This window comes from Leptonychotes weddellii, chromosome 8 (assembly GCF_054177405.1).
Source record: "Leptonychotes weddellii isolate Sample4059 chromosome 8, ASM5417740v2, whole genome shotgun sequence".
Lineage (NCBI taxonomy): Eukaryota > Metazoa > Chordata > Mammalia > Carnivora > Phocidae > Leptonychotes > Leptonychotes weddellii.
Genome location: NC_138376.1, coordinates 90,125,591 through 90,143,285, shown reverse-complemented (window position 1 = coordinate 90,143,285; position 17,695 = coordinate 90,125,591). Strand labels below are relative to the sequence as shown.

General features: G+C 37.4%; 1 protein-coding gene across 3 annotated transcripts in view; it reads right to left on the bottom strand.

The window, feature by feature from the left end:
* Positions 1 to 17,695, bottom strand: part of SLC35F1 (solute carrier family 35 member F1) — a 368,958-nt gene that overhangs the window by 133,520 nt on the left and 217,743 nt on the right. For all 3 annotated transcript variants that reach the window (XM_081828869.1, XM_081828867.1, XM_081828868.1), the window contains exon 2: positions 8,690 to 8,865. In XM_081828869.1, coding sequence (XP_081684995.1) covers positions 8,690 to 8,861 — 172 coding nt within the window. In that variant the 5' untranslated portion in view covers positions 8,862 to 8,865. The remainder of the gene's footprint in view (positions 1 to 8,689; positions 8,866 to 17,695) is intronic.

Below are 17,695 nucleotides of genomic sequence, written 5' to 3'. Positions count from 1 at the left end.
ATGGTTCTTAAAGATAGACATTTTCTCAGACATGGCTAATTAGATAGTTAAAGGTAAAAGAAAGTAATATTCATGCTAGATAGAAAGAAGTATCAAACAGTAAAAAAATGGTCAGAAACATAAATTCTGATCACATTTTCTTTTATTTGCACGTCATTTCCTTTATATTTTTCCTCATATAGGTCACCGAAGGGGCCCAGTCACTCCAACTTGCAGTCAGAACCCACCATTTGCAAATACCACACTTAAATTTGGTGAGCTCTATGATCTTTTTTCTGGTCCTCAAAAATCTCAGAAAAGGAAACCAATGAAACCGGATACTCAAAAAATGCATAGACAGGGAATTCTGATCTAATGCAATTCTAATCCTGTGAAGGGAAAAAAAAGTTTGCTTCCTTTTTATTCCCCTGCAGATCTCATGTAGCAGACAGCAACAGTGGTTGCAAGATGGCTAACTGCTGAGTCTTTGATTTAATGAAAACTTAGGGAAAGCAATTCAACTCACTGCAGGGACTGCTTTGTTCTTCCATTATGATTCTTTTTTAATGAGAAGGATGATTGTAAGGATAAACTCCATTCCTCTGAATTTTTACACTGATTACATACAAAGCACTATTTTGGCAGAAGGGGACTTATCTCCTTCAGGAATACAGTTATCATCTTGTAACCACCCTTCAATCTCCCACAGGAACATGGGAGCTTCGTGCCAGGAATGAGTGTTGCTCTGTGCCACCTCGCAGCATGGATAGGTGAAACCTTAAAGATTTCCAGAATTAACAGTCAATGTGGATTCCACATAAGACAGAGAGACAGTCCCTCCCTTCAAGCTTATATGTTGTTTGGAATGAAAGAACCAGAAGGGCATCCCCTTTAATGAAGTATTTGGCATGGGGAAGGAGGGAGAGTCATGTATAGTGTGTGTGTGCATGTGTGTATGTTTATATGAGGATTCATTAAGAGGAGAAGATAGTGTTGCATATTCATGTCATTTTCCTTTAATCTAAAAGTCATTTAAGTGATATTGAAAGTTCTGTGTAAGGTATCACTCTACTCGAGATTCATCCACGTTAGCACAAACAGGACATGCTCTGTTGGATACTCTTAACTTTAAAACTGTGGAAGACTTGATTTGGTGCAGATTGACCATGTTAAGTACTGCATAGGTATGGAGTGTGTGTGTTTTTGCATTGTTTAATGGATTATAAGCTTGATAATTACTAGTTCATGTCACACAAGCAAGGTCCTTGGAGTAGGTATTTTTTTTTTTTTGAAACTATATTCATTCTTTAGTCTAAAAGCATGCCATATGAAGTGGGAAGTTTTAATGGTGACCTCCTAATATCCATAAGTGACTGAGGGAATAGCTACTATAGTTTCCCTGTTGAAAACTCTGGGCCTAAAGAGACATTATTTTATCATGGTAACCATGAAGGGACAGTAGACAGTCAATTAATTCCCTTTCATTTTTTTTGCCTTTGGTCAGGTGTATTAAAGTATAATTTTCATGTGATAAAATCCATCTCTTCTAGTGCAGAGCTTGAAGAGTTTTAACAAATGTATACAGTCCTGTAACCTCTACAACAATCAAGATCTATAGAACATTTCCATTACCCTGAAAGTTCCCTTGTGCCCCTTTGCAGTCAATCTCTCCCACTCCTAGGCTCTGGCAACCACATATTTGCCTTTTCCAGAATATCACATTATTACCCAGTATATAATTACACAGTATGGAAGTTTTCATGTCTGGCTTCTTGAACTTAGCATAATGCTTTTGAGATTAATCCATATCGTTGCATGTATCTTACTCCTTTTTATGGCTGAGTGGTACTTCATTGTATGAATTCACCACAGTTTGTTTATCCTATCACAAGTTGATGAGCATTTGGGTTGTTTACAGTTTTTGGTGATTATGAATAAAGCTGCAATGGATGTTTGTGTATAGTTCTCTGTGTGGACATCATGTTCTCATTTCTCTTAGAAGAGTGTGACTGATGGATTATATGGTAAGTGTATATCTAACTTTATTAGAAATTGCCAAGATATTTTCCAAAGTGGTGGTATCATTTTGCATTCCCAGCAGCAGTCTCTGAGAGTTTCAGTTGCTCCATATGCTGGCAGACAGTTTTGCTAGAACTGGACTCTAGTTTTCTCCTGTGATTTTCTCTAATAATTTCCCAGTATGGTTTGTGTATATTCCCCTCTTCCTCACCATCCCCCATCTTTTCTTCTCCCTTCCCCAACAACATAAGCATAATTCCCATGGAGTGTCTACCAAGGATTCATCTGAGTACCTCAATTTGCTTTCTTATATTGACAACCCACTAACAGTCCTCCTCAGTGACTTAGTCAAGGTTACCCAGAGAATTGGAAACTGAGCTATGTGTGAGCATAACTTGGGCTTTTGCTTTGAGAAAATCCTGGATCCTGCTTTAACTCTTTTCACTGCTCTGGCCCGTGTTTTTGACTCCCTATAGTACATTCCAACAAAGAACATTCCAACAGAGGCAAGGGGCAAAGATTCACAGAGGATTAAAAAAAAGGATTGATTTCTTAAGTTTTACTTAAGAGAAAAAAATCAGGTCAACTCAATTAAGAAAACAGAAAAGGATTATTTTAAATCACAATGATCAGTGGACTCTTTTAAAAGTACATATCCAAATGATATAATAACCAGGATTAAAAAAAAGGACTGAATCTCATAAGAGGTCTATCTCAGCAGAATCTAAATACAGTATGTGATTAACGGAACTAGGAAAACAAGATGTTCAGGTGACTCTAGGATCTGACAGATATGTAAGTTTCTAAGATGTCGTGGCTCTCTGAGAGGTCTATATTATTTTGCATGAAGTCCTACATTTCTCCTAATTACACAGATATTTTTAATCTTGCAACATTGGTAATTGAGAATTTAGCCTATGTAATTGTATGTAAGAAGTGCAGTGTTTCTGCAGAAAACCAATATGAAGCCTGTCTGGTGTGGGAAGAGGTAGCAATTACTTACTGATTAATGTTTCCCTAGCCACCACCAAAAGGAGAAATGCTTTTTTGGCATATATTCTGAGAAGAGCATTCACTGAAAATGCTGAGGACTATGGGACTGGACCATTGGACCATGAGTTGGATCTAGCTGTTGTGTGTAGACAAAGCTGTCATTTTTATGTATTTCTCTCATCTGTCCTGCCCTACTTGAGTGCTCTGAGTAGGAAAAAGGAGATGGTGGGTAGGGCAGGCAGGGAGACAGCAAGTGCTAAAAATAATTGAACAGAGTTCATTTTTTCAGCCTCCCCACTTAGAACTGAAATTTGAACTAGGATTTCTGTCTTCTGGAATTTAATGTTCAAAATGAGGATATTTTTCATGAAGAGTATATCATGCGTTTACTTTTCAGTATTCTCTCTTTAGAAAAAATCAAAGGGATTACATACGGTGATGTGTTTATGAGTGCTCTGTTAGTACTCTTAGAGACCTGTTTCATCTTCACACTAACACAAAAAAATATATAAATGACTCAATAAATCCTTTAATGTCCATGTTTCAAGAATTTGCTGAAAAGCAAAGTACGTGCACTACCCATCAAATTGCTTTTAGCTGGAAGCTTGTCTTTTATTCAAAATTAGAAGACTTTATAAAAATATCTTTCAGTGAAAAAGCAAAACTTAGAGAATGAGTCACCAGGAATAAATCTAATGATCAATGGTGGCAGCATTTTATTTTCTTTCCAGGGTTGTATATGAAATGAAGCAGACACTTCTCTTTCTATTTGCGCTTTCATTACTGATACCTATTTTTTTTTATCACTATGCCTTGAGGAGGAAAATAAAGATTGAAAGTGTTTTTTCCCCCTCAGCATCCTGCCTTTTCCCCACAATCATTTCCTCCCCCATCACAGAGTAAACAATGAAAGGACAAATAAAGAGGAATTAGAGAGACAAGAACTGAGAAAAGCTGGCAGATGAAGAAAAGAAGAAGGAAATTACTGACTGTTTAAAAACTATGGTTTATCTACACTCAGAAGTTAAAAACTGCCAGAAGAGGAACCATGGGTATCTGTTGAAGAACTGCTGAATGTAGTTCTGGGAAGCAGCAGGATTCTTATAATAATTGATAAGAGAGGTTTATGGGCAAAAAGTGTGATGACATTATTTTTTTCTTGATATCCTATCTTCACCTTTGTTTTTAAAAACCTGTCATGTTTCTTGCTTATAATATAATATAATATAATATAAATGCCAGAACTGGTTGGTCTTTAATTAAACCCCAGCCTGTTCTTTCCTCTTGTTTATAGTCTTTTGCTTTTTGTGTTTCTCTGCTTCCTGATTTCAGCTAGAATTACATTGAATTTTAAGGGGAAAAAAAAGTAGATATGAGGAAGAGTCTTCTTTTGAGAATTTCCTAGGCAAATCCATAAAATTTTTGGAAACTTCACTATACTTTTGTAGTTATATTCCTGTGAGAGAATAGAAAATATATGTATTGGTCTCTGCCCCCAGTTTCTGGCACAGAGCTCCTAAAACTCTTGTAATTTCCTAAGTAATAAGAGTACTCAGGAACATCTTTTGTTCTAATATTTGGTCTCTGGCCCTGGTTCCCAACACAGCATTCCTAAATCCCTTGGAATTTCCAAGGTGATGGCAATGTCCTTTGCTCGAATGAGGTGACTCTCGGTGGGCTCCGGGATAGGGACCAGTTACCACAGGGTCCTAGCCATAATTGTCCATTCTCAAGGACAGACCTACCTGTCCATTCTCAAGAGGGGAGAGGGGCTGGACATGGCGTTAATGATCAATCACGCCTACCTCATGAAGCCTTCATAAAAACCTCTCAAGTAGAGGATTCAGAGAGCTTCAGGATTGATGAGCACGTGGAGGTGCAGAGAGAGGGGCGTGCCCAGAGAGGCATGGAAGCTCCCTGCCCCTTCCCACATACTTTGCCCTACTCATCTCTTTCCTCTGGATGTTCATCTATATTATTTATCATATCCTTTTATAATAAACTGGTAAACAGTAAGTGAATTCTTTTCCTGAGTCCTGGGAATCACTCTGGCAAGTTCATCAAACCCAAGAAGGAAGTCGTAGGACTGTCTGATATACAGTCCATCAGTCAGAAGCAGAGGTTACAACCCAGACTTGCAATTGGCCCTGAAGTGAGAGGGGCAGTCACGTGAGACTCAGTTCTTAACCTGTGGGATCTTACGCTAGCTATCTCCAGGTAGACAGGGTCAGAACTGAGATCAACTGTAGGATTCCCACCTGATGTCACAGAATTGCTTGGAAGGATAAACATCACACATCTGGTGACAATAGTGTGAGAGTAAAGGAAAGATACACAGGAAGAGAGCTGAGCTTTTCTTTATAATTCCTGAAGCCCTACTAGGTACCTACAGCATGAGTCTGGATTTCGGGCATTACTTCAATGAGCACATTTTAACTGCCTGAATAACTTCTCAAAATTGGTTACTATTAATCTACTGAAGTTATGGCTAAATTCTCAAACTTGTTACAGTGTCAACAGAACTACTTGTCTGAAGCACACTTTTTCTATAAAGCTGTATTATTGAGGCTCTTTGTTATGAACAGCAAAATCGTTTTGAATTTTAGAACTATCTGGAATAGGGGCAGCTGCGTGGCTCAGTTGGTTAAGCGGCTGCCTTCAGCTCAGGTCATGATCCCAGGGTGCTGGGATCGAGCCACGCATTGGGCTTCCTGCTCAGTGGGGAGTCTGCTTCTCCCTCTGCTCCTCCCCCCCGCCCATGCTCTCTCTTGTGCACTTTCTCTCTCAAATAAATAAATAAAATCTTAAAAAAAAAAAAAAAGCATGTTGTAGAACTAACTGGAAAAAAAACCTAGCACCAAGCAAGGAAAGGGCTAGACTTAAAACCTGTCCAACAAGATATACATTTTTTAAGGAGGACGGTAGTCAAATTTTTTGTAGGAACCAATTAATAATCAGGGACAAGTTCAGAACTCCAGCTTGAACTGGAGTTATATTGGAATTTCTACTGGAACCTGTTGCTTCAGAGTCTTTGGTCACTGGTTCAGTGCAAATCTGGAGAACTCAGTCTAACCTTAAGTCAAATTTCCACAAGAATATTGCCATAATATCACCCTGAACCCTCTTGAGGGGCTTCTTGCTTTCATCACGTTGTATTCACATGTGACAATCATAACTTTTTAGAAGTTGTATAGTTACAATGATAAAGAAATATTTGTTTAAAGATATGTTCCCAAGACTAACTTCTTGCAGTTATGTGGCCTAAGGTGACATCAAATTAAATGGTGGCTTGGCGGGGTAAATGGTGTCTGTGCTGGGAGAATGGGAAAGACTGTAATTTTGTTCAGTCCTGCTCTGCAGCCCTCTGGGAGGAGTGGTCAGGAAGCACCAGGAAAGAAGAAATTGTGGCTATGAGAGCACGTCCCCTGCACACACCAGACTTTCCATCCTCTCATCCTCTTTGCTCTGTTTTTCATTCTCTCTTAAATCGTGAGGTGCACAAGGAAAGAGATTATTATGTCTCTAGAACATAGTACTGAATCAGCCTATACAAAATTAATGTAATTACTATGTTGATTTCCAGATGTTAGCTTAATGCCAGCCTATTAAAACTTCTAAAGATGAAGATTAAAACAAACATTCTGAGTAAACACCCACATAAAGACATATCAATGAATCAAGTGATCATCTGAGGCAATGGCAGAAATCTCCAGATAGGGCATTTTAGAAACTGATTCTCTCCATCATTGGTTGGGATAAACAGAATTTCCTCAGGCGCCCGTCAATCTTTTTTCCAAAGGGCCTCCAAATTCCTTGTCCTAGTCTTTGGCCTCTTGCCAGGTGTGCCTCTCCCCTGTCTACCCTTCCCACCCATCTCTGGGACCACATCCTCTTGACTTCATTGCTATGCCTCAGTAGACCTGGCCCCAGGGCGGGTTTCTTATTCAGGGCTTTTAAATTCAAGCAAAACCCCTTCCTTTTGTTCAAAAGTATCTTCTTTTCCTCCTTCTGCATCCCCTAAACCCCACATGGGGTCACAGGGAGTCCCGGGAGGCACATGACCTTGGCATAGGGTGAGCCTTACAGCAACTAGTTCTGCAGCCTAGAGCAGGTTCCTGACACAGGAACTTATAAAATTTTGGATAATAATACTTATTTCCTTGGACTGAAGGAATAATGGAGATAATTTACATCCATAGTGTCTGGCACATTATAGAGTCTTGATAGAAGGTAGCATTATAAACTTTAGGTCTTTTGCTACATTTAGTTTTCTAAGCTTTTCTGACTGAAATTTTCTCTCTGTTTCTTAAAGTGACTTGATTTTATTTTTTCCTCATGAAGGTTTCTGTTAAATCTCTGGACTCCTGGAAAGTAAGATGGACAAGAACCCAAAGACTTGTTGCAGTTCACCATCTCATAGTCTAAACTATTTAGTTCTAAAAATCTTGAGAAGATAAATTCACCACTTTCCTGTGAATTTTGTGGGTTTTCTTTTTCGCATTTGTAGTGTTCAAACTGTTAGCTTCCAGATCACACTGAGGAAATATAGCTGAGACTCACTGTCTAGAACTTTTGTAGTCTGAGGTTTTATTTGAAATTTTATTCTTAAATTATGTCTACTGTTGTTAAATTAAAAAAACAAACAAACAAACACCAATAATATAATTTTTTGAGAAGTAAATGAAATTAGCTTTTCCAATACTTAAAACAAACCCAAGTTAAACTGGAACTCAGTCCCAACTGAATAAAATCTAGTATTGGCCACATTGTTATAATTAAGCAATATTATTCTGGATGACCATTTAAATAAGTGTAAAAATGAAATACTAGATATGGTTCTTATATAAGTTTCAAAAAAGTATGACTATTAGGGTTGATGAGTAAAGCTACTGATGTATCCTTATTTATTATTAAGGTATGTAATTGTCTTTAAACCTATTAGTGATTATTTTTCAACGCATATTTCACAGTCAACAGCTTCTGGGGGTGAATTGTTGGCTATTTCTGGGCCAGAGGAAAGAGTATTTACACCAGATTCAGTATTATAGTGATAAGATTCTGAATTACACTCTCCAGAGATACACCCCAAGGATTTCAACTTCAGGTGCCAATTAAAAAGTTTTTCTTGCATTGATTCTTGGAGGACTTGTTTTATTGCTTTAGCTATTTTAAATTTAGACAGAACATCTCCTGACTATTTGTGGTAGTTTTCTTTCCTTTCTTTTCCCCTTTATTATTACCAGAGTTGATTGTGTTTACTATTTTTATGTTTCTTATGACATTTTTCTAAGGAACATACATTTGTCTGTATTTCCTTTGGATTTCTCAGGACTGGCATTAGTGAGGATAGCTGCATCAGGCCTTTCCAGCTTCCAGGGAAGCACTCTATTTAGATTCACTGAGAGGTACGAGGAATGTTAACAGAAATTCAGATAGTGAGCAATTGTACATTTTGCCTATACATGCACTTTCCACTTCCCGCTGAACTCACACAATTTATGCTTCTTTGTGATTTATTTGTTCATTCTGTTTGCTTTATTACTGCAAAACAGAAAAGTGAGATTTGAGGTTCTGAATTGGCTTATGATGCTGTAAGTGAAAAAAAGTTAATTTAGTCACGGCTCATCATTCTTCTAGATGTTTGTAAAAAAGAAATTGAGCTATATTCCAAGCTGCATATGGATTTTGGCATGCTTACCTTGTCTGACAGCTAGTGTGGTGGTATAGACCAAAAAGAGAAGGATGTAATTGAGGAAACTCTGGAAGACTGGTGTATTGGCATGGAAATCTTCTGACAGGTACTTGCTGGTCAAGCCAATTCCACAAATAAGAAGGGATAACACCTGTCCCAGAGCCACAGAGATTAACATCTCCCTGAAAAGTAAAGAGAAACAGCAAACATCAGCTGGAAGTCCATTAAAACAATAACAGTTAAAATTTATTGAGCACTTGTGTGCTAAGTACAATAAATAATATTTCTTTTTATCCATTACAGCAATCCTATTAGAGAGGTGCAATTTTTAGTGAGGTTTTATACAGGAAAAAAAAAAACCCCAAAGTTTAGAGGGGTTAAGGAATTTCCTCAATGTCAAATAACTAGGAAGTGGCAAAGCTGGGATTTGAGACCAAATCTCTCCAAGTGATCCTGGCTTCTGGCCACAGCGCTCTGGAGCTGGGGGAGTGGGGGGGGGTGGAATTAACATCATCCCTGATGCCCACCATCGCATTCACTAAGTGTTCAGAAACCCCAGAGAACATCTGCACACTGACAAAGAGGTACCACACTGTAACCTTATCCTCAGGTTCTCATACCAACAAGGAGAGACTTTTGTTTATAGATTGAAATCTGGGATCCAGGAACATCTGAAAATCCAGAAGCACCATCTCCTTTCCATTCCCAGATTTTGGAACCTTGTTTGCTCTAGCAAGCACCGATAAGCACTAGTCTGCTCTCCCCTACACGAGTTACAATTGCTTGCATATTAAAATTGCTACTCATGAAGGAAATTTAGTTCCTGAGGTGGTATAATAAAACATTTCACATTCTGTAAATATTTTCTGTGGCTTCTTCACAGGCATAGTAGACCACCGTAGTAGGGACTAAAGGCAAGAGTCGAGGGGTTCACTTTGCATAGAAATAAAGTGCTCATATGGGCTTTATGATCATATAAATCTGCATCATCTGACTCAGGAAGAGCCCCTGGAAATACAAAGCAGGCTTCTGCCTTCCCCAAAAGTCCCATCTGACTTTCCTGGTTTATTTATAGAAGCAGCAATGTAAAATAAGCAAGGAGTAGTATTTCTAAACAAAAAAGCATTGGTCAGAAGATTTACAATGTTACATATTTCCTCCCCCATGGCAGATGTGAACCCATGTTTCTGAAAGGGGCAGAGTCCTGGACAGATACCTGGGTGGTGTCTTGCTTAAAAAAAAAAAAAAAAAAGAAAGAAAAAGAAAAAAATTAGAAAGCATCAATCACATTTTGGTCATTCCATTTGTTTCCATGAGGAGGAAAATTGTGGCAAGGCATGAGGGCCCACAGAGAAGGCTTTCTTTCCTGAGGTTAACCTGTAACACACGGGTAGAGGTTTCTCACTGGCTGCCCTGTTACCAGGTACCGGCCCTGACCCCCGTATTTAATCTTTATTAAGGAATCAAAGACATATATTTAAACATATATGTCTAAAATATCAATCTGCTGCTTAAAATCCTACAATGGTACCCTCTAAAATGCACTGATCTATAAGGCCTGTGGTACATCGTCTACGAAGATGGCTGCCAACGTTTCCTCCTGCCCCTCTGCATTCATGCTACTCCTCTCAAAGGGAGGTGGGGTCTATTTCTCCTTTTCTAACTGAGCTTATCTTGTGACTTACTTTGGCCAACAGAATGTAGGGGGAAAGAGGTCATGTGACTTCTGGGCTAATCCCTAAGAAGCTCTGCAGCTTCCATTTTTTGCTCTCTTCAGATACAGCTTTCATGTAAAGAACCTAGGCTACAGAATCTTGAGAGACCATGTGAAAAGAAAAAGAGAAACCAGCCAATGCCACCCCAGCTGAAGCATCAGACATGTGAGTGAGGATCCTGGATCCTCCTGCCCCAGTGGAGCAGTACCAGCCTGTGCCACATGGAGCAGAGATGAGCCATCCCCAAAGATGGCTGCCCAATCGGAGAACTGTGAGAAACAATCAATGGTTATTGTTTTAGGGTATGAAATTTGCAGTGGTTAGTTATGGAGCAACAGGTAACTGAAAACAAGGCCCTAAATGCCCTCCCTCCACTCTTTTTACCTCCTGCTTTCCGCATGAAGTCAGAGCTCTAGTCCTACAGAGCTACTTACACCTCAACAATGAGTTATGGTCTTCTTTGCTGGCATTCCTTTGCATGTGTTATTACTATTTCCAGAATGTTCATCCTGCCTTTATCAGTCTGACTCCTATTCATCTTTTAAGATTTGGCTTATATGTTACCCCGTTTAAGAAGTCTTACCTGTCCTCTCTGGGCTGTTTCTCCTTTACTTCTACATCACTGTATTATAATTACTGATTTTACCCCCTTTTTCCCTCTGCCAGACTATGAAGTCTGTATGATGTTCTTCACCATATCTAGAGCTGGGCAATACCATTCAGAAGAAGTAGAAAATGAAGGGATTCAAAGATAGTGCAGAGATAGGCCTAGGCAACCCTGAACAGTTTTGTTGAATTGAAAGGTGATAAAAAAGAAAGGCAGAGGTAAAGAGAAGTACCAGAATTATTTCAAAGGTTTTTAAGCCAGCCTAACAGAAGTATGATATCCACTAACAAAAATCATGAAAAGGAGTTGGTTTTAGTGCAAAGATAAGAAATATTTTTGGTATATTGAATTTGAGCCACCAGATGAACTTCCAAACGATCCAGCAGTATTAGAAACAAGAGATAAGAGTTGGATAGGGAGGTCAACCAGGAGATAAATATGCAGAAGTTATACACCTAAGAGTGATGGCTAAAGTACTAGACATAGATGATATCACCAAGGAAGGGAGAATGGGAGACAGAATAAGAGGGCCTAGGAAAAATCCTTGAGGAATTCCCAGATTGGGGTTAGGGGAGAAAGAAGAGACACATCATTGGAGTCAGAAGTGGTTAGAAGGCTAAGGGGAAAACCAGGATAGTTCTTGCTATAAGAGAAACCAAGGAAGCAGAGACTTTCATGGAGGAGGTAGTTGTAATATTGAATGTTGCTTAGAGGGTAGAGAGAATGAGGACTGATAGAAGATAATCTGTAGTCAATGCTAGCCTTTGAAAGACGAGTTTTGGCACAGTGGAGTACCAGAGCAATACTGGTATCATAGAAACCAAGGGAACAGAATTTCACAGAGGGAATAGTTAACTACGACTAAGTAGGCAGGAAGTGGTAAGATATGAAAGTTTTGACTTTGAAGAATTTTGAAGAATTCAAAGAATTCTTCGAAGAAGTTTGAGCTAGTCATCACAAAACACAATAATTATGCTAATAGTTAAAATAATAATGTATAAAATGATTAAAAATTTTAACTTAGATGGATTCATGATCATCATCTCACTGGGTCACTCTTGATTACTTGCATAATAACTTACATCCTTAAGTGGAAGAGAAATGGGGAGAGTTACAACTAATTGGTTGCTCCCAGTGCTGAGTACATCCACTGGAGAATACTGGGTATGGAATATGTCTCCTTGGGAAAAGAAGGTTAAAAACTGCCACGATGTGGTAATTCCTACAGCTGATTAAATTACAACCATGGTATTCAAAAACTTTCCAATATCCTGTGCCTTTCCTGAACAAAACCAAGCCACCAAAAATGACTGGTTACTTCTGTAAGAGAATAAATTTTAGTCCTTCTGATGCATATGTACCAATATACTATAAACCAGCCATCTACATGTCAGGCATTATGTATGCCAAGATGAGTAAGACACGGTCCTTGTCACTGGGGAGCTACTAACCAAGATTTTAGGGCTGAGTTCCCAAATAACTTACTACAAAGTGAGACCAGTTAAGGAGAAATAACAATAATAATTCATATTTAATAAGTTTTCACTCTGTGCCAAGTCCTGGGCTTAGCTTTATATATCCTATCTTATTTAATCCTCATAATAACAGAATGAGGCAGGTACTCCTTTTGTATTTATTTCTCATAGAAATGACACTGGGCACATTCTGAAAGCTTATAGTGCAATGAATCCACTTACCAGATATTAATCTACTTTTTAGAGTTTTTAAAATACAGTATTGATTACATTAGCATTTGAATTAATGACTTTTTAAATTCAAAGGGACTAAAGCAGTAGTCTCTTAATGCAGAATGATAACTGGAAGACCAAAATATTTAGAAGTCTATTTTCTAAATATTTTATACCCATCTATCTACTGCATATATCATTATACATTCACAGTATATATTTCTACTAATTTATACTATATAGATGTATAAATAAATATGTAGATATTTATTTATTTATTTATTTATTTTTTAAAGATTTTATTTATTTATTTGAGAGAGAGAATGAGACAGAGAGCATGAGAGAGGGGAGGGTCAGAGGGAGAAGCAGACTCCCCGCCGAGCAGGGAGCCCGATGCGGGACTCGATCCAGGGACTCCAGGATCATGACCTGAGCCGAAGGCAGTCGCTTAACCAACTGAGCCACCCAGGCGCCCATATGTAGATATTTAGATGTTTTATAGATACACACATATATGCTATAAATCAAATTAATAAAAATTATCTCAAAAAGCATTTTTTATTATCTAATAAATGTCATATATTATACTAGACACAGAATAATATGATGAATAAGCATGTGCCCAGATCTTAAGGAACTCAGTTTCAAGTAGAATAGGCCTGGCTACATAACTGCAGTTCCTAGTGAAAAATGAAAATACGGGGGCGCCTAGGTGGCTCAGTCGTTACGCGTCTGCCTTCGGCTCAGGTCATGATCACGGGGTCCTGGGATCGAGCCCCGCATCGGGCTCCCCGCTCGGCGGGAAGCCTGCTTCTCCCTCTCCCACTCCCCCTGCTTGTGTTCCCTCTCTCACTGTGTCTCTCTCTGTCAAATAAATAAAATCTTTTAAAAAAAATGAAAATGCAGTGTCCTTTGTTCAAAAAGCAGGGACAAATGTGATTATAGGTACACAAAAAGATCTCTCCCTCTCAACTTGTCTTTTTTTTTTCTTGTTACTTTTTGACCCCTTTCACCCATTTCTCCCAACCCCCAAACCCCACAGCTCTGACAATGACCAATCTGTTCTATTTATCTATGTGCTTTTTTTAATAAGAAAAAAAAATCCACATATAAGAGAGATCATACAGTATTTGTCTTTCTCTGTCTGACTTATATCACTGAGCATAATGCCCTTAAGATCCATCTCTGTGTTGCAAATGGCAAGAATTCATTCTTTTTATGGTTGAACAATATGGCACACAGCACCATATACACACCACAATTTCTGTATCCACTTATCAATTGATAGATTATGGTTGTTTCCATATCTTGGCCATTGTAAATAACACTGCAACGAACATGAACATGTTCAACGAACATGAACAATCTTTTCTAGTTAAGTGTTTTTATTTTCTTCAGATAAATACCCAAAAGTGGAATTGCTGGGTCATATGGGTAGTTCTATTCTTAATTTTTTTTTGAAAACTTCCATACTGTTTTCCATAGTGGCTGTACCAATTTACATTCCAACCAACAGTGCACAAGTGTTTCCTCTTTTCCACATCTTTGCCAACACTTATTTCTTGTCTTTTTTTGTAATAATCATTCTAACAGGTGTGAAGTGATATCTCACTGTGGTTTTGATTTGCATTTCCCTGATAATTAATGATGCCAAATATCTTTTCATGTACCTGTTGGACGTCTTTATGTCTTTGGGAAAATGTCTATTTTGATCCTCTGTCCTTTTTTAAATTGGATTGTTTGTATTCTTGCCATTGAGGATTTTTTGTTTTTGTTTGTTTTGTTGTTGTTGCTGTTGTTCTGGCATTAAGTTTTATGAGTTCTTTATATATTTTGGATATTAGCCCCTTATCAGATATATGATTTGCAAATATTTTCTCCCATTCAGTAGATTGTTTTCATTTTGTTGATAGTTTTCTTTGCTGTGCAGATGCTTTTTAGCATAATATAGTCTCACTTCTTTTTACTTTTGCTGCTTCTGATTTTGGTGTCAGATTGAAAAAAATCATCACCAAGACCCATGTCAAGGAGCTTACTGCTTATGTTTTCTTCTAGGAGTTTTATGGTTTCAGGTTTTATGTTCAAGTCTTAATGGATTTTGAGTTAACTTTTGTATAAGATAGTGGTCAGTTTCATTCTTTTGCATGTGACTAATTTTCCCAGCACCATTTATTGAAGAGATTGTCCTTTCCCCATTGTATATTCTTGGCTCCTTTGGTGTAAATTAATTGACCATATATGCATTGGTTTATTTCTGAGCTTTCTATTCTGTTCCATTGATCTATGTATTTGTCTTTATGCCAACACTATACTATGTTAATTACTATAGCTTTGTAATAAAGTTTGAAATCAGGAAGCATGATGCCTCCAGCTTTGTTCTTTCTCAAGATTGCTTTGGCTATCGGTTTTTGTTTTTATTTATTTATTTATTTTTTTGTGGCTCCATACAAATTTTAAAATTATTTGTTCTATTTCTTTGAAAAATGTTATTGGAATTTTGTAGGGAATGCACCAAATCTGTAGATTGCCTTGGAAAGTATGAACATTTTAACAGCATTGACTCTTCCAACCCAGAGCACAAAATATCTTTCCATTTATTTGTGTCTTCTTCAATTTCATTCATGTCTTATAGTTTTCAATACAGGTCTTTTACCTCCTAGGTTAAGTTTATTCCTAGGCATTTTATTGTTTTTGATACAATTGTAAGTGAGATTATTTTCTTTATTCTCTTTCTGATAGTTTGTTATTAATATAAAGAAATAAACAGCTTTTTGTGTATTGATTTTGTAGCCTGCAATTTTACTCAATTCATTTATTAGTTGTAATGGTTTTTGAGGTACTTTTTAGTGTTTTCTATATATAATATCATGTCTTCTGCAAATAGTGACAGTTCTTTCTAATTCAGATTCATTTGATTTCTTTTCTTGCCTAATTACTTTGGCTAGGACTTCCAGTACTGCGTTGAATGAACATGGCAAGAGTTGGCATCCTCATCTTGTTCTTCATCTTAGAAGAAATGCTTTTAGCTTTTCACCACTAAGTATGATGTTAGCTATGGGCTTGTCACATATGGCTTTTATTATGTTGAGGATACCCACTTTGTTGAGAGTTTTTATCATAAAAGCATCTGAATTTGGCTAATGCTTTTTCTGCATCTACTAAAATGATCATATGATTTTTCTCCTTCATTTTGTTAATGTGGTGTCTCAAACTGACTGATTTCCAGATGTTGAGCTGTCCCTGAATCCCTGGAATAAATCCCACTTGATCATGGTATATGATCCTTTTAATGTATTGTTAAATTTGGTTTGCTAACATTTTGTTAAGGATTTCTGCATCTATGTTAATGGGGATATTGGCTCTTATCTCTTTTTTTTCTTGTGATGTCCTTGTCTGGTTTGATATGAAGATAATGTTGGCCTCATAAAATGAGTTTGGAAGAATTCCCTCCTCTTCTATTTTTTGGAAGAGCTTGAGCAAGGATTGGTTTAATTCTTCTTTGAATGCCTGATTCAATTTACCAGTGAGGTCATCTGGTCCTGGACTTTTTGTTTGTTGGGGGTTTTTGATTACTGATTCAATCTCCTTACTAGTAATTGGCCTGTTCAGATTTTCTATTTCATCGTGATCCAGTCTTGGTAGGTTGTATGTTTCTAGGAATTTGTCCAGTTTTCTAGTTTGTCCAGTTTGTTGGCATATAATTGTTCACATCAGTCTCTTATGATCCTTTGTATTTCTGTGGTATCAGTTGTAAAATCTCTTCCATGTCTAATTTTATTTAAGTCCTCTGTCCTTTTTTCTTCATGAGTATAACTAAAGGCTTGTCAATTTTTATCTTCTCAAAGAACTAGCTTTTAGTTTCATTGATTTTCTCTATACCTTTTTTAGTCTCTATTTCATTTATCTCTGTTCTAATCTTTATTCCCTTCCTTTCTTTCCTTCAAGTGTGTTTGTTCTTTTTCTGGTTCTTGAGGTGTAAAGTTAGGTTGTTTGTATGAAAGTTTTCTTTTCTGAAATATTTTTTGAAAAGTTGTTTGAGGTAGGCATTTGTTGCCATGAACTTCCTTCTTAGAACAGCTTTTGCTGCATCCCACAAACTTTGGTATGTATGTTTCTGTTTTCATTTGCTTCAAGGTATTTTTTTACTTCTCTGTTTCTCCAATGATACATTGGTTGTTCAGCAGCATCTTGTTTAATTACCACATATTTGTGAATTTTCCAGTTTTCTTCATATGAATAATTTCTAGTTTCATACTACTGTGGTCAGAAAAGATGCTTGATAGATTTCAATCTTAAATTTATTAAGACTTGTTTTGTGGCCTAACATATCATCTATCTTGAAAAATGTTCTAATTGTTGGGGCGCCTGGGTGGCTCAGTCGTTAAGCGTCTGCCTTCGGCTCAGGTCATGATCCCAGGGTCCTGGGACTGAGCCCCACATCGGGCTCCCTGCTCCGCGGGAAGCCTGCTTCTCCCTCTCCTACTCCCCCTGCTTGTGTTCCCTCTCTCGCTATGTTGCTCTCTGACAAATACATAAATAAAATCTTTAAAAAAAAAAAAGTTCTAATTGCACTGGAGAATAATGTGTATTCTGTCACTTTTGGATGGTATGTTCCATATATATAATATATATATAGTTCATCTGATCTAATGTGTTGCTTAAGATGAATATTTTCTCATTGATTTTCTCTCTGGATATTCTATCCACTGATGTAAGTGGGGTATTAGAATCCCCTACTATTATTATACTGTTGCCTATTTCTCCCTTTAGGTCTATTAATATTTGTTTTATATATTTAGGTACTCTTATGTTGGGTGCATAAATATTTATTTACAAATGCTATATCCTCTTATTGAACTGACCACTTCATTATTATGTAATGCCCATTTTGGGGTCTTATTATAGTCTTTGGTTTAGATTCTATTTTGTCTGATAGAAGTATAGCTACTTCAGCTTTCTTGTGGTTTCCATTTGCATGGAATATCTTTTTCTATCTCTTCAC